Genomic DNA, 27,982 nt, shown 5'->3' on the forward strand with positions numbered 1-27,982 from the left:
TATTGAAAAGGTTAAATTCTGATAAGCAAATAGGTCGAATAATAAAAGAAAGCTCTAAAAAGAGAGATCCAGTATTTAAATAGTTAAAACTAAAGGAGTCTTTAGTGGAATAAATTTTACTCTTGAACTTGGTGCGAGTTGAATTCTTATTAATCGAGTGGATGGACATGAATAAATGTCTGCATTCATACAAAAATTACGATCTACATCAACAGTATGAAGTTTCTAGTCTGCAAAACTCTGCCGGACTCTGAGTGTTCATAGAAGATTTATTTTCTCTATTTAAGGAATTTCTAATTTAATTAGGGAGGTCACAATATTTGTAATTTAATGTTGTATTTCATTTAGTTTTACACTTTATTGTACAAAAGACGTGCACCATGGAGTATCGTGTGTGCCAAGTCATTAATTATTTGGGCTTGGAAAGTTAAAGAAAATGTAAAGGAAATTAGGCTTGAGATTGGATTGCTGAAGGGACTAGGAACATGGGAACGAGTCAGGCATATGAAGGGAAGAACAGGGCCTAGTGACAATGTCATGGCAGGGTCTAGAATCCAAAGATGATGATTGTTTTGGAATCCTTTAATTATGGACCTTCACTGTCCAACTAAGAAATTCGGATTTAACTCACTTGGCAAGTAGAAAACCTTTGTGAATATTTGATCACGTGATAATGTGAAGTGTTTTGAGCGAATGCACCAACGTTAGAATGGGTAATGTAATAATACCTGAACAAGGGAGTGAATCAGGGAATGAATGCTTGAGTAAACGAGTACATGAACAGATGAATGAATAGTTTTTCCTAGGCAGAAATCGTAATATCAAAAGATCAATGAGAATTCAGCAATAGACATCCAAGATATATGGAAGAGAGAGACCACAGATTATATAATTTGGTTTTAATTCAGCACTTTCTCATAGGGATATTGCAGCATAGTGTCTGTCTGTAAAGGCTTGATGATAAAACAAAACAAATCCAAGTTAGTAAGAGTAATATCAAGGATTTGTACAGTACTTTGTATGTTAAAACTACTTCCACATACATGCATTAATATAGTTGATTCTCAGTGGAATGTTTTTCAACTTCCAGTTGTGTCTAATTGAATGATGGTTAGAATGCCCGGGCCATTGGCCAGGTATTAGGAAGTATTTTAGTTTTAATTCTTTGTGACATGCAAGACTGTGTGGTCAGGATCCAGGAGCTGCTTATTAGTATATTATTGGTTATGCTGAGTTATAAGCAAACAGTGATGCTTATAGCCAATTCCCCCTTTCTCCCCCATCTCCAGGGAAATCCTTCCCTGGAACCCAGAATTTCCACTTGGAGGTCGGCCTCATTATTCTCTCTGTAGTGTTTGCAGTATGCCTTCTAGCCTGTCTACTGGGAGTTGCTCTCCGAAAATTTAAAAGGCGCAACCAGGAACGCCTCAATCCGCGAGACGTGGAGTACGGCACCATCGAAGGGCTCATCACCACCAATGTTGGAGACAGCACTTTAGCAGTGAGTTCGGGACCCCACAGGCAATCCCAAGCATAACGAAGCTGACTCAAGATACTTTCTTATTTTGAGCATGAAACGCTAACTAGTATGGGGTGATTGGATAGGGTACCTGCATGCTATTGGTCATGTATGTCCTAAGCAAACATATGCGGGCACCTCTTTAGTCCACCCCACATTAGAACATCAACTCTAGACAGACATAGAAATAAGGGAGGGGATTTATTTTAGGAGATTCTTGGTATAAGGGCAAAGAATGGAGAAGAATGTAATTTTTTGGAGGGCTTGGAGTTTGTAGTCTTCAGTTAACTCTAAGTAATAAAAGTGGTTTTTTTTAAACGACATTTTGCTTAATATTAAAAATCAATTTCCCTTCTAGATTATTTTAACACCTTGTGATTTAAGACTTTAAAACTTGACATCCAAAAAAGTGGCTATTAAATTTTTTTGTGCTCCTGTGCTGCCCCCTTGTGGAGCGCAGTCGCGTGGTGCAAGCAGTGCTGTCCAATAGAAATAGGGGCACCACGTATGTAATTTTAAATTTCAAGTAGCCACCTTAAAGAAAGTAACCGTAAAACCAAAAACAAGGAAAGTTAAAAAAAAGATGAAATAAATTTTTAACAATATATTTTGTCCAACATATACAATTTTTATCATTTCAACATGTAATCAATACAAAGTTTTTCGTGAGATAGTTTACATTCTTTTTTAAATTAAGTTTTCAAAATCTTTTGTGTAGTTTACACTCACAGCAGTTCAGACTAGCCACAGTTTACTTGCTAAGAGGCAACACCTGCCTAAGACTATCTTACTGAACAGCACAGGGTTAGAAACCATTGTATTTATACATTTTAAAATGACTCTTTTGTATATTTTGAAATGATGAAATCACATTACAAAGCGACTGTCTTATTTACTTTTTAAGGTTGTTTGTCAAGCATTAATTTCAAAGAACCTTTAAACTTTAAGTGGGAAAAGGATATCACTTGCCATAAATAGAAGTTACCATAAGATGCAAAAGAAAAAAGCAGTAACATTCCACACGGGTGCTATGCTGGGTCTAATGCCTGCTCTGAAAGAAATTTGACATTTGTGGGTGTTAGAGAGATGTGAGAGACATGCCAATACCAAATCGAGATTCTCTCCTTGTCGCAATCCAATGAATTGAAAGATAATCGAGGTAATAACTTTCTAATGTGATTCAATATTATTTAATGCCATGCCTATGTATCATCCCCAGTCATCTTGGAACAAGTTGTGTTCTGCTAGATGACAAGCTTAAAAGTGCCTGGTAGTTCTGCAGTTACACTTGCCCCACGGCTTCCTTTTTGCTGGAGAAGACTTCCCCTCTCCAGTGGCCACCGTGGGAGTGCAGGTGCTACTCCTGGACAACTGCAGGACCCACCCTTGGCCAGTTGTCAAAATACTGGGGTGGTGGCTGGCACGGGCTGGAAAACATCCCATCCTGCTGCCTGCCCCATCACTGGGCCACCAGCCCAGGGTACTTGTAGCTTGTGTAGCTGCCTTTTCCCTACTTTTAAAATGGAGGTACTGTGGCACTGGAGAAAGAGGATACATACAGTACGGTCTAAGGACATTCCATTTTGAAAAGTAGAGAAATACAATTTTTTTCTTTAGAAATATACTTAGAAGTCTATTTCAAGCTTTAAGGAAAATTAAATTAGTTTATTGAGTTAGTAGCAAGAAGATGTGAGGATGAATCCTGACAAAGCTTCAGCAAAGCAAGATTCTAAAATAGACTAGTTAGAACTTCGTTCCTCGGAGCTGCTAACATAGCTAATTACCCAGGGCAATAATGGGAATATCTAGTGTAAATTACCATTTATATAGCTTTTAGAATGTTGAAAGAGACTGGAGTGTATGCCAAAACAGTCTTCTAATCTCAACTATGTCAGATGACGGTATATCACAATATAATAACAGCAGAGAACGCTATTGAAAACAAGTTGTCATTACTGGTCTACTTGCTTGCTTATTTAAGTGGTACGCACATTTACATGATTCAACAAAGCATACCCTTACTAAACCACTGGCCTGTGTTGAAAAAGAAGCCTTGGGATCTGGGAGGTGAGGTCGATGTTTATTAGTCTTTGGTTCATTTTTTTACCCCCTTGAATCCATGAACTGGGTTGAGAAGCAGGATCATACACTATAAAAAAAAAAAAAACAGCACATTAGTTTAATTGTCAGAATTATTCTACCAAAAAAAAATTGAACGAATAAAGAGAAAAAAGAACTGCAAGAGAGAAAATGGTTAGGAGATGTGAAACTCTACTTCATCTGCAGTCATTTTCTTGTTGATTATCCTTTTGGTGGTTTGTAAGGGTTCTAAATTTCTTCCGTTGGATGTTCAGCTTTTGGTAATTTTGTCGATCAACAGTACTTCACAGTAGTGCTCAGAGGAAGTGTAAGAAGATGAAATTCACAAAAATCAATGTTTTGCTTTAATAGACCAGCTAAAATGTTTGGGAAAGGATGAGATTTGGGGAATATTAACTCAACATTACTGCAGTCCTACCTCTGTCATCAGGGTCCCAACATTGTTTATTATAGATAACCCAGACCTGACACCAAAAGACTTCTGCTTTTTGGCTTACGCTGAGAGTAAGAAGGAAAACGTTATGAATGAGCTAACTGGGAATCTTTTTGCCAACATATTCATTTGTAGAAGTTGACTTGGGGCGCTGGTTTGATATTTTTAATGGAAGTTTTATTTGTTTTCTTCTCTGATTTATGAGTGATTCATATCAAGAAATAACAAGTAGGTGTTAATTTAGTGACCCTTTTGATCCTCACCCACCGAAAAGGAAACCTGCGTCCAGGGAGCCCATCCCTGTCCGAGTGTACCAATTTAATGTCCACCTGGTTATTGGAGTCTTTGCATTACTAGCAACATTAGAGTTGTTTGTTCCTTATTCCTAATTTGTTTGTTCCTAATTAGAGTTCCTTAGTTGGTATGGCAACTAAAGTGAATCATTTGATAGATATTCAGTGAGCAGAGCAGAATATGGTAAATTATACCCAGCATTGGAGCTGAAAGGATCCTCCCTCCCCTTTACGTTCCACCTGCTCTTCCTTCTACTGCTTCCCTTGTGCTCAGCCATGCTTCTTGGACTTTCTAATTTGCATCTTAAACTTTGCTCTGTCTGCTCAGCTTGTTTCATTATGTATTTTATTCTAAAACTCTGGGTACAAGAGAAGTAATCTTATCCCTCAGGAAAGCCTGTCCTATATTAGGGAAAGGGCTAGCTTCTAGTTTTTCTAAGAAATAAAACCAGTCTTTTTTCCATGCACACTAACAGGCCACGTGTCCAGGATTGCTACCCTCCATGTGAGTTACAATAGCATGCATGCTAACACCCCAAACTGGGAGCTATTGCTCAATCGTTTCTTTTTCTCCTTTTCTTAAACCACAGGATTTATTGGATCATTCGTGTACATCAGGAAGTGGCTCTGGTCTTCCTTTTCTGGTGCAAAGAACAGTGGCTCGCCAGATTACACTCTTGGAGTGTGTTGGTAATTCTTCTTCCCCTTCCTTTGTGGATAGTATACAATGTTAGTTGTGGTCTTAGAAGGAGGATGGAACTTGGAAAATCTCCTTTTTGTTGTTGATTGCTTTTTTTTTTTTTTTAACTTATAAGATGTGAGGTAGCCATGTGGTCTCTACTCTCTGTGACTCATATTTGAGCACCTGAACTTGTCGAAGCTCTCGTCTAAGGAGTCTATCACTAATTAGTACAGAGAGGGACTAGTCAAAAGCTTTCAGTTGTAAGTGTACCCTTTGGGATGATGGGAATGCCTGAAAAATGAATTGATAGGATTGCTCCTTATTATAGCTGTTAATGACCTAAGGTAAGTAGGCTTTGGGACAATGAAGTTGTTTATTGAAATTCTCAAATCCTTCTCACTCTTCCCTTCCCTTCCTTTTAAAAATAACTAATGAAGCCAACTTTCGTAAAGGTACCTTTATAACTCCTTTATTTAAACAAGAGCTACATACATTTCTCTGTGGCCTCTCATATTTTCCCCATATATGAACATATTTATATGTAGATGTAATTATGGTATGTATATAATTTGTGTCCCTTTTCAGTTTTAAGCTTACATACATCTTATGCACACATTGCAAGTATTTTAAAAGATTATGTATTGTAATAGTCCATTGAATGATAGTTTCACTATAACTATTGCATACATTGCTTCTTTCTTTTGAGTTCTCAGAATAAATTCCCAAGAATTAGGAGTTCCTGGGTCAAAATTTGTGAATTTTCAATGGTTTGTTTGATATACTGCTGAATGGCTCTCTAGGAAGATGATATAAAGTGTATTTTTGAAAGTCCTGATCTTTATTAGTTTTACTTTTATGTGACAACTATTTGCAGGTCCCATGATAGCTTTTGCAAATTTCTCCTTCAGATGGCACACAGGGATGGGTGCAGTAGCCGTAATGCGTTGTTGGTATCTTCCACTCTCTCCTCCTCCTGGTGCTCGTGGATTTTTTGGGCTGAGCTTTACATCCCATCTTTTGCTTTTGGGAGGTGACAAGCCATCATAAGCTAATTCTACCTCTTGGCTATTATCCTTCTAATTTTCTTATTGTTTTCATGGAAAGAGGGGCACCCCCAAACTCAGTAGTAGAAAAAGGGACGGGCAGAGGTGGGAAGAGCAGCTGGCCGAAGGCACACACAGGCAACCAGCAGGGGCTTGTGGCCTTTTCTCTAGGTCTGCCGCTACTGCCACCGTGACTGTTTCCCTCCTTCTTGCTTCTCCACAGCAGATTGTGAATAGAGAAAATAAAGATGGAAAAGCCTCAAATGTGCTTGTTATGTACAACCAGAGTTATCCTACTGTACCAACTATAATAGTATCCTATTTGATTATGAACGAGGGTCTCTGGGTAGTGGCAGGCAGGCCGAGAGGGGCACATCTCCCATCCTGCTTCCCCTCCCCTCCCCTTTTCTCCCCTCCCCTCCCACGCCACTCGCCATTCACAGAGCAGTGCGTTATTGTAAGATCAGTCCTATAGATTTCCTTCGGCACTTTTTGGAATAACGTAACTACAGTTATTACATTTTGTTGAGTTGGCACTAAGGACTTTAATAAAATCAGTGCCTTTTCAGGTGCTTATGGTTAGTGTGTTTATGTGGTATAGCTTTGAATAAAAATCTATGTGATCAGCTGCATGGATAGCATGTTATCATTTTGGGTTCAGAAACACAGGGAGTTGGACTAGGTGAGTGATATCCAGATGATGTTCAGTGAAAACACAAATTTCAGGTGGTTTAGGGATCTCCTTTGTGGGGCTCCATGGCCAGGGCTTTTGGGCAGCTCTTTTGTTTTAGGGGCTTTTGCATAACATTGCATTTGCAAAAAGCATTTGACAACATAAAGCATTTGAAAACCATTGGAAAAGATTTCTATTGTAATTCTGTCTTATCTGTCTACCTTGCCATCCATCTTCTGCTTTCTTTTTTTTTTTTTTTTTTTAAGGAAAAAAAAAGGATTTGCGGTAACTTTATGTCCACAGTTCCCTGGCATATTTTTTTCTCTTTCATAATGAGAAAATGAGGACAAAGGGAAAATAAAGATACAAAATGGAACCAAAGGCAGGAAAAGATTACCATATTATTTTCTAGTGGTTGGCTTTGGAGTATCTTATCACTAGCCCCGATCTTGAGCTAGAAATGCTGGACAACTGCTATGATTATTAAAAAGAATCCTGCACTAAGTGGTATTTGTGTGACCTGGCAGCCGGCCCACGATGAGCACTTATTGGCCACATTCAACATCCTTTTGGATTAGTCATTGGTATTTAATGGGGACGTTGTTTCTTGTCAGGGAGTCTAGATTTAGTGGTTTTGATTATGTTTCCGGTGTATCGCCTGTGCAGACAGACCCGCTTCCCTCTCCGTGTTTGGATTTGCTGTGGCTCAGTGTTCCAGCAAAGAGCTGTGTTCCTGTGTGTGCAGGTGGTGCCGCAGCTGCTTGTTAGGAGCCACGTGATCCCAGCAGCCACTTGCCTGGGTAGAAGGCCCCACTGCCCTGCAAGTTGTCTCTCCTGCTGCACTGTTATCTCCCCTGATTATACCCCTTCTTGATGCCCTTAGTCTCATGGTAATTACCTCCTCCTCCCAGCCTCCCTGATCATCCCTACCTATAATTAAAGAGAAGAATGGAAGAGGGAGGATGCAGTTGACAAGCTGACAAGTGTGTTGACGCTGCTCAAGGAGGCTGTGCGCCAAACAGATCAGATCACAACTAAAGGCACCACGTTTCTCAAAACCTGGTGGACTTTTCCGTGTAGCCCACTTGTGGCATCACAGGGGCTGTCTAGCAGAGACCCATGACCAGTGTCAGAAATCACAACTGCTCTGGGATTATGTGTCTAAGACTTCGCAAATCCTCTTTTGAACTATGTCTTCTGCCAAGAAATCCTTTAGCGATGGTGGTGGCTGCGTGTCCATCTCCTACACCGCGTTGTGTTTTATTTTTGTTTTTTAATCCTCAGAACACACATCTTAAACTTAATCATCTCCTTTGTGAAAAAAAATACATATGTAAATTCACAAATGTGGACAGCTTAGGAAATGCCTATGTTGATCTTGTACAAAGGAAAGGGAGACAGTGACGCCATTCAATTGAATGACATACTTTTTTTGGCTGTCAGCACAAAATTGACATCTGATCAGTACCATTTTTGAAATTTCACTTTCGTGTGTTTTTAAAAGTCCTATACACTTTATGCCTTTCAATGGAGGAATTTAAATGTAAACGGAATAATTAGCAGCTAATTATACAATGCAGATACAGAAGGTGGTTTGATTGGTTATCACAATAGGTGGGATAAGAGGGGCAGTTTCCACCTTATTTTTGTGTATCTTTACAGGCAAAAGGTTGTGATATTTATATCTCCGAACTGAGTTTCTCCAGTAAGCGATGGGAGGGATTAAGAGTTGCAGGCGCTAAGTTTATTGGTGGCCGGCTGCCTCTTATACACGCCTGCTGTTCAGTGTCACCTGTGCTTTGCTCTCCACAGGGAAAGGCAGGTATGGTGAGGTGTGGAGAGGCAGTTGGCAAGGAGAAAATGTTGCCGTGAAGATCTTCTCCTCCCGGGATGAGAAGTCGTGGTTCAGGGAAACAGAATTGTACAACACTGTGATGCTGAGGCATGAAAATATCTTAGGTAAGTACAAGGATAATCCCCTGGTTAATTGTATCTAGATAGAAATACTTGACTGCCTTTGCCCTCTCTGTTTTGGTGACTGTGAATTTGAGAATCCTTCCCGAAAAGCAATATAGGGATCCTCAGCATTTATATACAGTTTAATTTTCTTTTAACACCAATTTCTTGTTTAAATCTGCAAATAAGCTCTAAGATTCTCTGGATGCTGAAAAGGAAATCCGTCATTGCTAATTCTTCTCCCTACATCTGCAGATCGTTATTTAAACAACAAAAATTTGCCCCATATTGTTCACTTCAAGGCTTCATTGGTTGTTCTACTTACCCCACCCTTTTTGAATATTTATTACTTGAATCAAACTAAGAAAGATCTTTGGACTATTTCCTAGAGATTCACAGCTCCCAGGGATATCGTAATTAAATGCACATTCCCTCAAACTAGGCATCATTTTTAAAGCCCAGATTTACAGAGGGATTCAGCATACATTTTAATTTGGAAGCTGAAGCTTAGCAACATTTGTGAAATATGCAAAGTGCCCGTTGCAGTACTGCTACGGCAGTATAAAGGGTGAGCGTACTCCGTGGGCCTATTGACTTCTATATTTTTGAAAAGTTTTTCTAAATGTGTTTATATTAATACATGTATGGGGAAGGCTGCCTAGAGTGCTTCTTTAATAGTGGATATAAGGTTTATACAGAATTTAACTCCGTATAAGACAGTGTTGGCCACTTTTTGGCTATTGGATTAGGGCTGGCTTATAGGAAAGCCATTGCTAGAATTTATTTCTAGTCCAGTGCTGCCAATTTAGTATTTAAATCTGAGTCGAGTTATCTGCAAATAATGGTTTGACAGCTGTCCAAAGCTTTGCTTCAACGGTACAGTGGTAATGTTCCATCTCAGAATTGTTTCAGTTTCTGCTGTTGGCTTCTCACTGTCCTTTACTCCGTGGGCCCTAACCATCGCTTAACCCTCCTCACCTCAGCTGTCAGCTCCCCCTTCCAACCCACCTCTCCACACCCAGTTGTCTTCTGCTGGGGACTAGAGATAATTCTGCTCAAAGTGTCTTTGAGGGCTCCCAAATTGCCTACAACATTTGTGACTGGCGTTCAGGACTCCCTATTTTGGACTCCAAGGAGTCTCTTAATCTCTACCTACAGACATGCCCACATTCAGCTACTACCAGTGTTTGACACTCCTTGGGATCACCACAAACATTTAGGCCTCTGTGCCCGTGTTCATGTAACTCTCACACTGTCCCTATTCCCTTCCCACCCTGTCACCACCCCTTCCTCCATCACAACGTCTCAGTCCCATTCCATTTCCCCCCAGTGGGACTGACTGTGCTTCTCTGCACTCCCTCACTTCGCACCACTACTGTAGCTCTTGTCACACACTGCCTTGGTTGCAGCTTGATGTCTGTGTGTGAGAACAGTAATGACAGCGATAACAACAGCAAGATGATAATGGACAGTCCTAGGCAGTAACCACTCTTTCCACCATGACCCTAAGAGGGTAGGTATCCTTATTTTCCCAGTTTTAACTGATGAAGTAACTGACACTCAGAGAGGTTAAATAGTGAAGGTGGGAATTAACCAGGCAGTCTGACCCTTAGCCACAGTTCTGCACTCAAAACACAAACATACCATAATAATGCTCTTGCCTTACGAAGCAAGTGTAGTTACATTAATTCACACTTGAGAGAGAAATAGTTAAAACAAATCCTGCTTATTGAAAAGTCATTTTTTCATAGAGGTCTAGAGCATAATTAATGGGACAAAGATCCTTCTCTGAGACTTAGGGGGCTTAGGAAAGGCGAGAAAACAAAAATTTATTTGTTTATTATGTATTTATTTAATTGGAAGCTTCACTTCCTTTGGGGGAGAAACTATACAAATATACAACAGTGATTTAATTTATCTTGAGTGGTGCTTTTATAGTTTGGAGTATTTATTTTTGAAAAAATCATTGAAGATTCATATTTGGTTTAAATTGTTAAAGCAGGAATGTTTTCTTATTAAGAATAACTAACATCCAAGTACACATTTGGCTTCCTGTTATGGCCAGTTAAGGGCTCCAGGAGAAGCAGCTGTTGGGGATCAAAGACAGACTGGAGACCAGCGAAGGTGTGAGGGACTCAGGACTGGCCACAGGAACTGGCTGAGAGGAATAGAAAGAGGTGGGGGGAATAGGTGCTGAAGTGTTATTCAGTTCGCTTTTTAGATGTTGCGTAGGTGCAGATGTCAAATTAGTTTTCTCCGAGTAGAAGTCACCTTGTTTGGGGTACTGTGGTAGCTGGTGAGAGGCTGGGTTCCAGAGCCAGACCTGCAGGGACCGTAGACCGTAACTGACCTAATGTCAACCATGTGATCTACCTACTTCGTGTGGTGGTTGGAGGATTGCATATAAAGTGTCAGGCACATAGTGGGTACTCAGTAATTATTAGCTGCTTTTGTCGTTGTGGTTGTCGATGATGATGATAAAACAGGACCTTTTTTGGCTCACAGAGCATTCCTGTGCAAGGTCTCAGAACAGCTGGCACTAAATTTGGAGTTGCTAGCAACTTAATAGCTGTGTGATCCTTGGCATCTCCCAGGAGCAACTTTATTATCTGTAAAATGAGTATAATGATGTCTTATCTTACTGTCTTGTTGAGAAAAATCTCTTGAGAAAATGTGAAAGTGACATAAATTTTATATAAAGCACTATGCAAGTGTGAGGCATTTTTATGTATTTTCTTTTACATTTTCACAAGTCATTTAATTCTTCCTCAAGCCATATCTGTCCTTTTTTTAAAAAAAAGCTTCCTTCACTTTGTAAGTCCCAAACTTCACTGTCCATCACATGGTTCACATATGTAGGACCAGGGCTAGCAGGCACCTGGGTAGCAGCAAAGGGAAGCACACAGAATTTATCTCATAGCACAGGGAGTGCCTCTGACTGCTAGAGCTCCTTCATTCTGCTCAAAAGTTCTCTCCAAATGTCTAGAAAAATCACTTCCTACCTCTTTATCCACATTTGTCAATGTTTTAACTTCTCCTCAGGACCAGTTTAGTTGTCACTTCCTGATGGAAGCCTATTATAACATCTAGTCTGAATTATGATGATTCCCTACTCTGGGCCCATGTTGCTCTTTGCAGATATATATTATAGTACTTTTCACATTTTATTGTAATTCTTGCCTTTTTCCATCTGTCTTCTTTTCTAGCCAACAAACACTATCATCTTGGTTTTTCTGAGTGACTGACAAAGAGCATCATGAATGCTCATTATATTTGATTGGTTCCTTTTTTTATTTGATGAATTAGTCAATCATTTACTATAAACTCATCCATTTTATTTGACATCTGAGCACACATAGGCCAGAGAGCCTAATTGAGTTGACCAAATAAGACACAGTAACTCACAGGCAGTCAGGAGGAGAATCCAGATATCCAGGTTTTAGGTTTGGTGTTCTTTTAGGATGATTGATGAATGATCTGTGCTTGAAATATCAACAGGATGAAAAATTTGGCCCTTTTATTATGAGTGAGCACAAAGATATTGCTATCTGAATCTTAATGCAATGTAAAATATTTTTTAAAAGGATTACTTAACAATGGAAATGAATATGAAATTTTTCTATTTATTAGCAGTGCCCTTTTAAGAAATGAATACTACTGTTCTTCTCAGTTGATGCTTCTGTAAACCTCCTCTTATGACAGTTAACTAACTACTATAAATGTTCAATTATTTTTTGTTATAGGTGATGTTTACTATGTAGGTCATTATTTCTAAATACTAAAAGTTATAGTATAGAATTCTTACATGTATATTAATTTTGTTCTTGTTCTCTCCAGGTTTCATTGCTTCAGACATGACATCAAGACACTCCAGTACCCAGTTGTGGTTAATTACACACTATCATGAAATGGGATCGTTGTACGACTATCTTCAGCTTACTACTCTGGATACAGTTAGCTGCCTTCGAATAGTGCTGTCCATAGCTAGTGGTCTTGCACATTTGCACATAGAGATATTTGGGACCCAAGGGAAACCAGCCATTGCCCATCGAGATTTAAAGAGCAAAAATATCCTGGTTAAGAAGAATGGACAGTGCTGCATAGCAGATTTGGGTAAGTTTTGAAAAAAAATACTTTTTGCGTTACCAATTTTACTTTTGTTGTCCTCCAGTGTTTAGCTGAGTTGCATCTCTTTTTCCCTCCTAACATATTGCTAGGAAAAATTTCAAACATGCAGACAAGTTGAAAGAAGTTTGCAATGAATAAAACTACATACCCACCAACTCAATTCTTCCATTAACATTGTACTAGTGTAGCATTTTATGTTTATTGTTTATCCATTTATTCATCCCCCATCCATTCAGTCCACCTTAATCTTTGATACACTTCAAAGTCAACTGCACACAGAAGAACCCTTCCCTCGAACAGTTTCAGCATGCACACTACTATATCATTAACTAGAGTGCATTATTTATTTATTTGTTTTTCTTTTTCGGTAAAATTTACATACTGTGAAAAGCACAAATCTTAAGCACATTCTCAGAGTTTTGACAAATGCTGTAAAACCCAAATCCCTATCAAGGTACAGACTTTCCCATTACTCTAGAAAGTCACCTGAGCCCCATTCAGTATGTCCCTGCCACACCACACCTCCGAGGTAATCAGTATTGTTGCATTTTGATTTCACAAGCCTTCACAGGAAGTAGGTGCACAGCTAGATAGTCTATGGAATGAGTTTGTCTAAAAAGTGGTTTCTAAAATCATTCTGCTATAACCAAGATAAACTTCTCAAATTGAGAAAGAGGAAAATAATTCCCAAACCAATTCACCCTTTGCCATACTGGGATCTCTCATTTTTATGATGGTAGGGTAATGCTCAGTGTAGCTTTAATTGCATTATAAATAAGATTATTTTTATTTATACTGGTTTTTTACATAAAACCATCTTCATCCTAGACTCCTAGAATATTGGCTAATTGTGCCAGTGAGAACTGGATTGCAATAACCATATTCGTTCCAATGGACTATTGAGAGCCCTTACACTACTTCACCAAAAAATGGTTTATGTTATATCATCGCAGTTATTGTCAGAATGATAAAGGTATAGATAAAAATAGCTTTAATTGTGTAAATAATAAAGTTTATTTATTTTTGTTTGTTTTTAAACACAAGAGACTTGACATGTTAGGAAAATTTACTTCCTTCGAATCCCTTTAAAGTCTGCTTTTAGGTTGAGAAATTATTTTACAATGTTTCCTAAGTATGAGAAGAAAAAATATTTAGGGTAAACATTGAAAGAGCCTGGCCTTACAGTTTTTTGCAGGCAGTTTTAATTATGGTATAAAACTGTGGTGCCCCACCCCTGGGCCACGGACTGGTACCAGTCCCTGGCCTGTTAGGAACCGGGGCGCACAGCTGGAGGTGAGCAGCAGGCAAGAGAGGGAAGCTTCATCTGTATTTGCAGCTGCTCCCCATCGCTGGCATCACTGCCTGAGCTCCGCCTCCTGTCTGATCAGTGGTGGCATTAGATTCTCATAGGATTGTAGACTGTGCATGTGAGGGATCTAGGTTGCAGCTCCTTATGAGAATCTAATTTCTGATGATCTGAGGTGGAGCTGAGGCGGTGATGCTAGTGCTGGGGAGTGGCTGCAAATACAGATTATTATTATCAGAGAGGTTTGACTGCACAGAGACCACAATAAGTCAGTTGTTGCAGACTCACATCAAAATCCTATCAGTGAGTGGCAAGTGACAGTTAAGCTGCATCTGGTGGCAGCTTTAAGTCAGAATCTGACACTTACTTTAGTCTGCATGTGGCCCGCCCGTTAGTTTATTTACCACGTCCGTCCGCGGTGCTTTGCTGCACTGTGCACTTGTCTCAGTCACAGTTTTGGGAAGCCCACGAGCTAACCCTAGCAAAAATGAGTAAAAAAACACACGTTGCTGGAGAGCTTCTTTGAAAAGGGGGAAAGACCTAAAGAAAGCAGAAGACTCTAAGACTGTCAACAAAATGAAAGCTGCATTTAAAAGAAAATACCAAGAGTCCTGGTTAAGTTACAGGTTCATTGCAACAGGTGACTCACAATCTCCAAGCCTGCTTTGTATAATATGTGGCAACCAGCTATCCAGTGAAACCATGAAATCTTCAAAACTGCTTTACCACATGGAGACCAAGCACCCTGCATTAAAAGACAAGCCTTTGGAATTTCAAAAGAAACAAATGTGAACACAAAGAACAGAAGAAATTATTGAAGGCCACTGCTTAAAGAAATGTGTTTGCAAGGAGAGCGTCATTCTTAGTGCCCAACCGCATTGCTAAAGCTAAGAAGTCCTTTGCTATTGGTGAAGAGTTGATCCTGCCTGCTGCTAAGGATATTTGCTGTGAACTTTTAGGAGGGGCTGAAGTTCAAAAGGTGGCATGTGTTCCTCTTTCGGGTAGCACCATAACTAGACGAATTGATGAAATAGAGGATATTGAGGCACAACTGTTAGAGAGGATTAATGAGTCACTATGGTACGCAATCCAGGTTGACAAGTCTACTGATGTTGACAACTAGGCAACAGTTCTTGTTTTTGTGCAATGTATTTTTCAGGATGATGTGCAAGAGGATATGTTATGTGCACTTTTGTTGCCAACCAACATCACAGCTGCAGATCTATTCAAATCTTTGAATGATTACATATTAGGAAAACTGAATGGGTCATTTTGTGTTGATATATGCATGGATAGAGTGGCTGCCATGACTCAATAGCTTTCTGGTTTCGCTACTCAGGTCAAGGAGGTCACTTTTGAATGTGAGTCTATGCACTGTGTCATCCATAGAGAAATGCTGGCTGGCCAAAAAATGTTACCTGAACTAAACAGCATTTTATAGGATGTGATTAAAATTATCAACCACATTAGAGTACATGCCCTTAATTCACATCTGTTCTTGCAGAGCACAATACCTCTTCTCTTTATACACAGAAATGAGATGGCCTTCTAAAGGTAGATCACTGGCCAGTGTTTTCTGAGTTACCAGAGCTGCTACTGAAATTTCTTTTAGAAAAACAGTCACCACTGGCAGCACATTTCAGTGACACAGAATGGGTCACAAAACTTGCTTACTTGTGTGACATATTCAACATGCTCAGCAAACTCAATCTGTCACTTCAGGGGAGAACGACAACTGTGTTCAAGTCGGCAGATAAAGTGGCTGCATTCAAAGCCAAACTGGAATTATGGGGGCGATGAGTGAACATTGGGATTTTTGACGTGTTTCAAGCATTAGCAGAGAGTTTGAAAGAGACTGAGCCCGGGTCTACTTTCTCCCAGCTGGTGCATGATCACCTATCTCAGCTCTCAAAAGAGTTTGAGCATTACTTCCCAACCACAAAAGACCCCTGAACTGGGGAGGAATGGATCCGTGACCCGTTTGAAAATAAACCAGGTGAATCAACTTTGTTCATGCTAGAAGAGGATCAACTGCTTGAGATCGCAAGTGACGGTGGCCTTAAAAGTATGTTTGAGACAACTTCGAATCTCCATACATTCTGGATTCAAGTCAAGGCAGAATATCCTGAGATTGCCACAGAAGCACTGAAAAGCCTGCTTCTGTTTCCAACATCCTATCTTTGTGAAGCAGGGTTTTTTTACAGCGACAGCAATCAAAATGAGATTACAGAGTAGACTGGACATAAGCAACACACTTCGGGTGTCACTGTCTCCCATCACCCGCAGATGGGACTATCTAGTTGCAGGAAAACAAGCTCAGGGCTCCCACTGATTCTGCATCATGGTGAATTGTATAATTATTTCATTATATATTGTAATGTAATAATAATAATAGAAATAAAGTGCACAATACATGTAATGTGCTAGAATCATCCAGAAACCATGCATGTGCACCTCCCCACCCCCCCATCCTGGTCCTTGGAAAAATTGTCTTCCATCAAACCAGTCCCTGGTGCCAAAAGGGTTGGGAACCACTGGTGTAGATGACTTTTATGGCTTATTCCATGGCTTTTAGAGCCAGGGTGATTTGGGATTGAATTCTGGCTTTCCCAGTTATTCACCCTGTATTTTTGTGCAAGTCTATTTACCTGTTCACATATCTATTTACCTGGCCCAAGTGCTAACACTGCTTACGCTCAGTGAGAGGGATGGGGGGGCCTTAGTCAAGAGAGACTCCAGTGTTTGACGTCGAACACTGTATTTTTGCATTGTTGAAACTTTCATAACAGTGTGATCATGTATTACTCATGTAACTAAAAAACAGTAAGGCCACCTCACAAGACTCTGATAAAATTAAGAAATTATTCTAAATGCCTAGAAGATAATGAGGATTCAAATGGTAATTGCTGTTATAATCCAGTGGTCTGGGAAGGACGGACAAGTTGAGACAGCTCTTGGGTTTGGCTTTTGGTACTTGGTGGGGAGGGCGTGTGGGAGTTTTGCAGGAAGTCCAGCTAATTAATTCTTCAACTACATTGTGGCTTACAGCCTTCCAATTAGGTACATAGGTTGGTGTAAAAATCTGTATTCAGGGTATGATAGATACCATACTATAGAAAATAGCTCCTATAAGACCTTAATTTGTATATAATTTTTCACTTTATACCTAGTAATGAAGCATCTATCATTAGAAACAGTGTTCTATTATAAATACTGCAAAAAGACCAGTATACTATTTATTTTTCTACTTTTTATTATTAACAATTCAAACATAATTGAAAGACCATTATAATGATCACTTAAATACTCAACACCTCGATTCAAAAACAATTGAAACTTTGCCATATTTGCTTCATCTATATGTGGTTGTGTGTGTATTTTTGCCAGCACATTTGAAGATAAAGTGTTACAGACATCACATTTTATTCCTCAATACTTAAAAATTTATGCCCTAAAAATACTTCAAAATGTATCTCCTGCATAATTTCAGTTTATCACACCTAAAGATTATTGATAATTCTCTAGTATCATTTAATATTCATTTTCAGGTGTTTCCAGTTTTTTCAAACAAGAATTCAGTCAAGGCTCACATACTGCATTTGGTTGTTTTGTCTCTTCAGTGTCATAATTATTTATTACTAGGAAACAAATTACTTGTCAAATTTAACACCTTAAAACAATGCACATATATTATCTCATATAGTCCCTTGAGAGTCAGGAATCTTGGAATGACTTTGCAGTGTGGTTCTGGTTCAGGGTCTCAGGGAAGGTGCGGTCAAGCTGCTGGTCAGGGCTGCAGTCATCTGAAGGCTTGACTGGGGCCGGAGGACACAGTGCCACGAAGGCACACTCACATGGCTGTTGGCAGCTGGCCTCAGTTCCTCACCATGTGGACCTCTGCACGGGGCCACTTGAGTGTCTTCATAACATGGCAAGTGAGCCGAGAGAGAACAAACAGCAAGCCTTTCATAATTTTATAATGCCTTTTATGTCCTAATTGTGAAGACACACACTGCCACTTCTGCCGTATTCTATTCGATAGTCCAGCATACACTGAAAGGATAAGGAATTATGCTTCATTCACCTCTTGAAGGGAGAAACGTCAAAGAACTTTGGACGTATTTTAAAGCTACCAGAGAAGTATCTCTATGTTCTGTTTAAACTGTACCTTTTTGATATTCTGATATTTTGACTCCTTGGTTCTGGAAATGGTGGAGGGGCGTACAGTAGTCTCCCCTTATTCACAGGGGATACATTCCAATACTCCCAGCAGATGCTTGAAACCACAGATAATACTAGATTCTACATATATTACTATATTTTTTCCTCTACAAATTGACCAAGGGGTTGAAATATATATATATACATATATATATATACTCACACTATATTTTTCCCTGTACATACATACCTATGATAAAGTTTAATTTATAAAGTAGGCACAGTAAGAGATTAGCAGCAATAACACATAATAAAACAGAACCTTATAACAATAATATGCTGCAGTAAAAGTTACGTGAACGTGCTTGTGTGCATGCATGCTCTCCTCTCTCTCTTTTTCTCTCTCCCTCCCTCAAAATATCTCATTATACTGTACTTACCTATTTTCAGACTGCAGTTGACACAGGTAACTGAAGCCATGGATAATGGGAAACTACTGTACATGATTTGGGAAACATTCACAGTGTCCATAAAATTGAATCTTGGGATTGATGATAAAAATAGGGAGAGGAAGAACCTGGCTGCCTTAGCCGAATGCAGTTGCCAGTATTGTGCTAATTGTTAAAGATGAGATGATGCGTGCTAGCTCCCTGACATCATATGGAGTCATCACCCCACACAGTCAAAGCAGAAGCATTCTCTGTAGATGGCTTGAGAGATCCCCAAGGGATCTTAGGATTGCTGAGGTTTACAGGACCTGCTTGCTCCAATTTGGCACTTTTCATTATATTGAGTGTTACAGTAGTCATTTTCAGATGGTCTGCCTATGCATCAATAAATAATTTCATCCCCAGATAAAGCATGCATGTATTTGTCTATTCCCACTGGCCAGTGAGGAAGGCGAGGTCTCCCTAATGGGCTAAGGGATTCTGAAATGAGGCACAGTTTAAGAAAGTGTTTCAAAGCCATTTAACTTGAGAGTTGTGCTTTCAGTTGAGGTCCAGTTTAATGCTCTCTGTTCTCATGATCCTAGAGAAAGGCCTGTGGGTTTGGTCAGTGTTATTGCTCAAATAAGCAGCTCTTCCTTTAGGGATAAAAGAGTGCTTATAGCAGTCTGCCCTTTATGTAGTGGTAAATTACTTCAAATGCTTTGTCTCACACTGTTCAAAATTTGTATTTGGAGACTAGTGGGAACAGTGGTGGAGCTTGAGAGATTAATTTGCTTCTTGTTAAGCCACTTTGAGGCTCACAGTTAACATGTGAGCCTGTTTTCCTATGGACTTCAAACACTGGCCTCATATTGGTTTAGTACATTCGTCTGCCATCTACCCAAAACTTTTTATCTCTTAGAGATTCGTATATTAACCTAATAGCCTCAGAATGTTTCTGGCATTGGTCCTTTTTCCTGTTCCATGGGTTATTATTGAACAGTGACCATGGGTACCACAAGAGGGCGCTTTCGATTGGGCTTGGTTTAAAAGCCTTCAGCAGCCCCTTATGAGAAAGGAAGTGAGCTGATTACACTGTTATCTTCTTCCTTTTAGGCCTGGCAGTCATGCATTCCCAGAGCACCAATCAACTTGACGTGGGGAACAACCCCCGTGTGGGCACCAAGCGCTACATGGCCCCTGAAGTTCTAGATGAAACTATCCAGGTGGATTGTTTTGATTCTTACAAGAGGGTCGATATTTGGGCCTTTGGACTTGTTTTGTGGGAAGTGGCCAGGCGGATGGTGAGCAATGGTAGGTATCTGATCTAATATAATACTGTCTTCGTCCCGCGTTCTCTTGATCCTGATACTTTTAAAAGGGCAAAGGAGAATATTGAAGCCCACATTGTTCCTTGAATCATACTTGTCAAGTTATAGACATTTATATTTGACTTACGGCTGGTAGGTGGAATATCATGGCTTTTATGTTTGAATACACAATAGCAAATGATGGTTGAAAAATAATATTTCTGGAAGAGAATGGCCATTCCTTGGTTTTTTTGAGGATTGGTCCATATTTCTTTTTTAATAATTTTTTATTGATGTGTAATAATTGTACATATTTATGGGATTCATGTGATATTTTGACACATGTATACAATGTATAGTGATCAATTCAGGGCATTTAGGATATCCATCACCTCAAACATTTATCATTTCTTTGTGTTGGGAACATTTCAAATCTTCTAGCTATTTTGAATTGTATCATATATTGTTAACTATATTCACCCTACTGTGCTGTTGAACACTAGAGCTTATTCCTTCTATCTAACTGTATGTTTGTACCAATTAACCAATCTGTCTTCATCCCCTTCCCAGCTTCTGGTACCTATCATTCTGCTCTCTACCTCCGTAAGATCAACTATTTTAGCTCCCACATATGAGTGAGAACAGGTGATATTTGTCTTTCTGTGCCTGGCTTATTTCCCTTAACATAATGACCTCCAGTTCCATCCACATTGCTACACGTGATAGGATTTCATTTTTCCTTATGGCTGAATAATATTCCATTGTGTATATAAACCACATTTTGTTTATCCATTCATCCGTAGATGGTCACTTAGGTTGATTCTGTATCTCAGTTACTGTGAATAGGGCTACGACACCACAGGGGTGCAGATATCCCTTTGATATACTGATTTCCTTTCCTTTGGATAAATACCCAGTAGTGGGATTGCTGGGTGGTAAGATAGTTCTGTTTTTAGTTTTTTGAGAAACCGCCATGCTGTTTTCCAGTATGGCTATACCAATTTACATTCCCACCAATAATGTATAAGAGTTCCCTTTTCTTCACATCCTTGCCAACATTTATTATTTTTTGTCTTTTTGATAATAGTCATTCTAATTGGGATAAGATGATATCTCATTGTGGTTTTGGTTTGTATTTCCCTGATGATCAGTGATGTTGATGATTTTTTTCATGTATCTGTTCACCATTTGTATGTCTTTGAGAAATATCTATTCAGATTCTTTGCCTACTTTTTTAAAATTACAATGTGGTATTAATAAATCTATTATTGCTCCAGCATGCTCATTTCCCCTTCTAATATAAATATTTTTATATTCCTACCCAATGATAAGACTTTCAGTGCCTCTCATGGGAGAAGCATATTACCCTGTCCCATTGACATTGAGCTTGTTCATGTGTTCTGTTTTGACCAATGGAATATGAGTACATGTGTCACAGCATTTTCTGAAGAAATCTTTCAGAATTATTGCATGGTTCTGCCATCATCTGTCATAAGAACAACATGTCCTAGATAGTTACTGCTCCTCAGTCTGGATTCTGGAATAAGGATTTCTTTGAGCAATGCTGGCATCTATCCACAACCATGAATATCTATCATGAATGGGAAGTAAGTGGTTGTTGTTTTAAGCCACTGAGATTCTGAGTTGCTTGTTACCATAAATAGCAGAAAAAAATATGTAAACATTCATTGCATGGGTGAGGCATGAGTAATTTCATATATCAGTAAAACTTTTTTTTGGGAAAAAACTTTATGCATCTTTTTTGATCTTTGCCCATTTTTTATTGAGACTATTTGAGGTTTTTTGCTGTCGAGTTGTTTGAGTTCCTTATATGTTCCGGATATTAGTCTCTTGTCAGATGAATAGTTTGCAAATATTTTCTTGATTCTAAAGGTTATCTCGTCAATGTTTATTGTTTCCTTTGCTATATAGAATTTTTTTCTCCAGAATATTATGGGGGTACAAATGTTTAGGTTACTTATATTGCCTTTGCACCACCAGAGTCAGAGCTACAAGTGTGTCCATCCCCCAGACAGTGTGTACCACACCCATTAGGTGTGAATATACCCCATGCCTCCTCCCCCCAGAAGTTTTTAGTTTAATCTAGTCCCATTTGTCTATTTTTGTTTTTGTTGTTTGTGCTTTAGAGGTCTTAGCCGTAAAATCTTTGCCTAGATCAATGTTCTGGAGTATTCACTCTCTGTTTTCTTCTAGTAGTGATACAGTTTCAGCTTTTATGTTTAAGTCTGTAATACATTTTGAGTTGATATTTATACGTGGTAAGAGATAGGGTTCTAGTTTCATTCTTCTGCATATGGATATCTGATTTTCCCAGCATCATTTATTGAAGAGAATGTCCCTTCCCCAATTTATGTTCCTGGTGCCTATATTGAAAATCACTTGGCTGTGACTACATGGATTTATTTCTTGGGTTCTCTATTGTGTTCCATTCGTGTATGTGTCTGTTTTTATACCCATACCATGCTGCTTTGGTTGATATAGCTTTGTAATATGTTTTGAAGTCAGGTAGTGTAGTACCTCTAGCTTTGTTCTTTTTGCTCAGTATTGCTATGACTATTGGAGTCTTTTATGGTTTCAAACAAATTTTAGGATTGTTTTCTCTCTTTTTCTGAAGAATGTTATTGGTATTTTGATAGGGATTGCATTGAATCTGTAGATTGCTCTGAGTAGTGTGGTCATTTTAAGAGTATTAATTCTTGCAATCCGTGAGCGTGAGTTGTCTTTCCATTTATTTGTATTCTCTTCAATTTCTTTCATCAGTGTTTTGTAGTTTTACTTACAGAGGTCTTTTAGTCTTTTACCTCCTTGGTTAAATTTATTCCTAGGTATATCATTATTATTATTTTGTTAGCTATTGTAAATGGGACTGCTTTCTTGATTTCTTTTTCAGCTAGTTTCTTATTGGTGTATAGAAACGCTACAGATTTTTGTATGTTGTTTTTTATAGCCTGCAACTCTATTGAATTTTTTTTAAAATCAGTTCTTAGAGTTTTTTGATGGAGTCTTTGGGATTTTCTAGATACAAGATTATGTCATCTGCAAAGAGGGACAATTTGGCTTCCTGTTTCCTAATTTGGATGCCTTTTATTTCTTTCTCTTGCCAGATTGCTCTGGATAGGAAAATGGGAATCCTTGTCCTGTTCCAATTCTTAGAGGAAAGGGTTTCAGCTTTTTCCCATTCAGGGTAATGTTTACTGTGGGTTTGTTATGTATGGTTTTCATTATGTTGAAGTATGTTCCTTATATGCCTGATTTGTTGAGAGTTTTTATCATGAAGGGATTTGAAAATCATTTATCAAATGATTTTCTGTATCTGTTGAGATGATTATGTTTTTTGTCTTTCATTCGGTTGATGGATATATCACACTTACTGATTTCCATATGTTGAACCATCTTTGCATCCCACCTGATCATGGTGTATTATCTTTTTCATGTGTTGTTGGATTTGATTTGCTAGTATTTTGTTGAGAATTTTGGCATCTATGTTCATCAGGGATATTGGCCTATAGTTTTCTTCTTTTGTCATATCCTTGTCTGGTTTTGGTATCATGGTAATGCTGTAGAATGAGTTAGGAAGAATTCCCTTCTCTTCAATTTTTTGTAATGGTTTGAGAAGAATTGGTGTTAATTCTTCTTTATTAGGTACAATTCAGCAGTAAAGCCATCTATCCTGGGCTTTTCTTTGTTGGAAGACTTTTTATTAGTGATTCAATCTCATTACTTATTATTTGTCTTTGCAAGTTGTGTTTTGTTTCTTTCTGGTCCAGTGTGGCCAGGAATTCATCTATTTCCTCTAGGTTTTCCAGTTTGTTAGAAGATAATTGTTCATAATAGTCTCTGACAATCCTTTGTATTTCTGTGGTATCAGTTGTAATATCTTCTTTTCTGTTTATGATTTTATTTGCTTGGGTCTTTCTCTTTTTGTCTTGGTTAGTGTAGCTAGTGGTTTGTTGATTTTTGTTTATCTTTTTAAAAAAACAACTTTTTGCTATTGATTTTTTTTTTTTTGTCTCTATTTCATTTAGTTGTGCTCTGATCTTTCCTATTTCTTTTCTTTTCTTTCTTTTTTTTTTTTTTTTTGAGACAGAGTCTCGCTTTGTTGCCCGGGCTAGAGTGAGTGCCGTGGCGTCAGCCTAGCTCACAGCAACTTCAAACTCCTGGGCTTAAGCGATCCTACTGCCTCAGCCTCCCGAGTAGCTGGGACTACAGGCATGCGCCACCATGTCCAGCTAATTTTTTCTATATATATTTTAGTTGTCCATATAATTTCTTTCTATTTTTAGTAGAGACGGGGTCTCGCTCTTGCTCAGGCTGGTCTCGAACTCCTGACCTTGAGCGATCCACCCACCTTGGCCTCCCAAAGTGCTAGGATTACAGGCGTGAGCCACCGTGCCCGGCCCCTGATCTTTCCTATTTCTTTCCTTCTACTAATTTTATGTTTGGTTTGTTCTTGCTTTTCTAGTTCCTTGAGGTGCATCATTAGATTGTATATTTGAAATCTTTCTTCTTTTTTGATATAGGCATTTATTGCTATAAACTTCCACGTTTATCATTGCTTTTGCAAATCCCATAGATTTTGGTATGTTGTGTTTCCATTTTCATTTGTTTCAAAAATTTTTTATTTCCCTCTCAATTTCTTGATTGACTCAATGGTTGTTAAGGAACATCTTGTTTAATTTCCATGTATTTGCACAATTTCCAGAGTTCTTCTTGTCATTGATTCCTAGTTTTATTCCATTGTGATCTGAGAAGATACTTGATTAGATTTTAATTTTTTTTCAGTTTGTTGAGACTTGTTTTGTGGCCTAAACATATGGCCTGTCCTGGAGAATGTTCCATGTGCTACGGAGAAAAATGTGTATTCTGAAGCTGTTGGACAAAATGTTCTGTAAATGTTTGTTTGGTCCATTTGGTCTAAAGTGCAGTTTAAATCCAGTGTTTATTGATTTTCTTTCTAGATGATCTGTCCAATGCTGAGAATGGGGTGTTGAAATCCCCAACCATTATTGTACTGGATTCTGTCTCTCCCTTCAGATCCATATTTACTTTATATATCTGGGTGTTCCAGTATTGGGTGCATATATATTTAGAATCATCATATCCTTTTGCTGACCTGATACCTTTATCATTTTACAGTTGACCCTTGAGCAACATAGGTTTGATCTATGTGGGTCCATTTATGAATGGATATTTTTCAACCAAACATGGACTGAAAATATAATATTCATGGGATGTGAAACCTATGTATATGGAATGCCAACTTTTCATATATGGGTATATCTACCATCATGGAAACATGTCAGTTCATATACGGGTTCCACAGGGATGACTGAGGGACTTGAGCATGCTTGTATTTTGGTATACACAGTGGGTAATGGAACCAATCCCTGTATATACTGAGGAACCTCTATATAATGATTTTCTTTGTCTCTTTTTATAGTTTTTAAAGTCTGTTTTATCTGATATCAGTATAGCTACTCCTGCTCCCTTTTGGTTTCCATTTGCATGGAATGTCTTTTTTCATTCTTTCACTTTCAGTCTATATGCATCTTTGCAGGTGAAGTCAGTTTCTTGTAGGTAGCATATAGTTGGATCTTGTTCTATTATCCATTCATCCAGTCTATCTCTTTTAAGTGAGAATGTAATCCATTTACTTTCAAAGTTGTTATTAACAGATGAGGACCTATTCCTGTCTTTTTGCTCATTATTTTCTGGTTGTTTTGTGTATTCTTTATTCCTTCTTCTCTTATTGTTTGTATTTGTGGTATAGTAGTTTTCTGTAGTGGTATCATCTGAATCCTTTCTCTTTCTTATTTGTGTGTCTGCTCTAGCAGTGAGTTTTGTACTGACATGTGTTTCCATGATGGTAGATATTATCATTTTGCTTCCAGATATAGGACTCCCTTAAGCATTTTTTTGTAGGGCCAATCTAGTGATGAATCCCTCAGTTTTTGCTTGTTGGGAAAAGATTTTATTTCTCCTTCAGTCATGAAGAATAGCTTTCCTGGGTATAGTATTTTTGGCTGGCAGGTTTTTTTTCCCCCTTCAGCACTTTGAATATATTCTCCTATTCTCTCTTGGCCTATAAGATTTCCTCTGAAAAATTCACTGTTAGTCTAATGGAGATTACCTTATATGTGACTTGATGATTTTCTCTTGCTGTTTTTAGAATTCTCTCTTTGTCTTTGACTTTTAACAGTTTGACTATAATGTGCCTTAGAGAAGACCAGTTTGGGATGAATCTATTTGGGGATCTTTAAGCTTCCTGTATTTGGATTTCTATATCTCTTGCAAGACTTGGGAAGTTTTCAGCTTTTATTTTGTTAAATAACTTTTCTATGCCTTTGCCCATCTCTTCTCCTTCTGGAAAACCCAAAATTCGAATATTTGGTTGCTTTATGGTGTCCCATATGTCACACAGGCTTTCTTCTTTCTTTTTTATTCTTTTTTCTTTTTTTATCTGTCTGGGTTATTTCAAAAGACCTGTTTTCAAATTCAGAAATTCTTTCTTCTGCTTATCTATTCTGTTGTTGGATGAAGCTCTCAATTGTATTTTTTATTTCATTAATTGAATTCTTCTATTGCAGAATTTCTGTTTGGTTCTTTATTGTGATATGTCTCTTTGTTGAATTTCTCATTTAAATCTTGAATTGTTTTTCTGATTTCTTTGTATTTTTTAATCTGTGTTCTGGTATATCTCACAGAGCTTCTTTAATATCATTATTTTGAATTCTTCTTCAGGCATTTCATAGATTTCTTTTTTGTTGGAATCTGTTGCTGGAGAATTATTGTGTTTCTTTGGAGGTGTCATGTTTCCTTGTTTTTTCATGTTTCTTCTGTCTCTACATTGATATCTACATATCTGATGTAATAATCACTTCTTCCAAGTTTATGGGTTGGCTTTTTAGGGAAAGACTTTTTCATATAGGTCTATCTATAGTGTTGGGTGGGTATAGTGCTTTGGCCTTGATTCTGGGTGGGCTCAGTAGTATAGTCTATGTATGTAATCAGCATCGGTGGTGTCTATGAGGTATTGTATGGCTTAGGCTGCAGTTGTTAGTTTAGGCTGTGGTGAGGTTTTGCTGGGGAGAGGAATGCCAGGTATGCTTGTCCTTGGGCACCAGTGGTGGTAGCAGCAGGTAGTCCCGCCAGTCCTTGGCCCTCCAGGTGGCATACACAGGCACTGGTGCTTATGGGTCTGGGCAGGAGGATCCTTGGGCCCTTGGGTGGCAGGCATGGCAGTGGTGTTGGCAGGCCAACCTCTGGGCTCCCAAGTGACATGCATTGGGTGGGCCGACCCCTAGGCTCCCAGGAGGTATGTGCTGATGGCTGCCAGCAATGGTTGTGGCATCAGGCTAGGCAGGACCATCCTCAGATTTCTGGGAGGCATGCACAGACTCTGGTAAGGGTGCATGGGGTAGGTCAATCCCTAGGCTGCTGGATGATGTGTGTGGGTGCCAACAGGCTGAGCAGGCCCCTAGATCGTGTTGATAGGTAGCAGTTATAGCAGGCTGGGGAGGTCGATCCTCAGGCCCCGTATGATGCACATTGGCACTGACAGGGGTGGTACTGGGCGGAGCAGGGCAGACCTTGTCTTCAGGCTCCTGATGGCACACACAGTGGGTGGCGCAGGCCTGTTGACAGGCTCCCCTTTGATGCCTGCAGGTGCCAGCAGTGGCAGGCGGGCTGGTCCATATTTCTTTCCATTCTTCCTCCATCTTCCTATTTTGCCTTTCTTCCCACCCTCCTTCCTTCTTTGCTCTTCTCACGGGGTCGGTTTAACTTTAGGAGAAAGCTCAAATAAATTTAAAGGTGATTTCTAGTATTTCAGGTTATTTTTATTTCTTAAATTTGTATTATTGAGAAAAGGCTCAGTTTTTACACTCAGAAGTCACTTCTTTGTAATAAGCAGGGTGTACCTTCTGAACG

At 38.8% G+C, this 27,982-nt stretch overlaps 1 protein-coding gene across 2 annotated transcripts in view; it reads left to right on the forward strand.

The window, feature by feature from the left end:
- Window positions 1–27,982, forward strand: part of ACVR1 (activin A receptor type 1) — a 125,797-nt gene that overhangs the window by 85,731 nt on the left and 12,084 nt on the right. For both annotated transcript variants that reach the window (XM_069456654.1, XM_069456743.1), the window contains 5 exons: window positions 1,290–1,501; window positions 4,936–5,035; window positions 8,556–8,702; window positions 12,537–12,812; window positions 19,839–20,036. In XM_069456654.1, the coding sequence (XP_069312755.1) occupies window positions 1,290–1,501; window positions 4,936–5,035; window positions 8,556–8,702; window positions 12,537–12,812; window positions 19,839–20,036 (933 nt within the window). The remainder of the gene's footprint in view (window positions 1–1,289; window positions 1,502–4,935; window positions 5,036–8,555; window positions 8,703–12,536; window positions 12,813–19,838; window positions 20,037–27,982) is intronic.

The sequence above is a fragment of the Eulemur rufifrons genome, chromosome 1 (assembly GCF_041146395.1).
Source record: "Eulemur rufifrons isolate Redbay chromosome 1, OSU_ERuf_1, whole genome shotgun sequence".
Classification (NCBI taxonomy): Eukaryota; Metazoa; Chordata; class Mammalia; order Primates; family Lemuridae; genus Eulemur; species Eulemur rufifrons.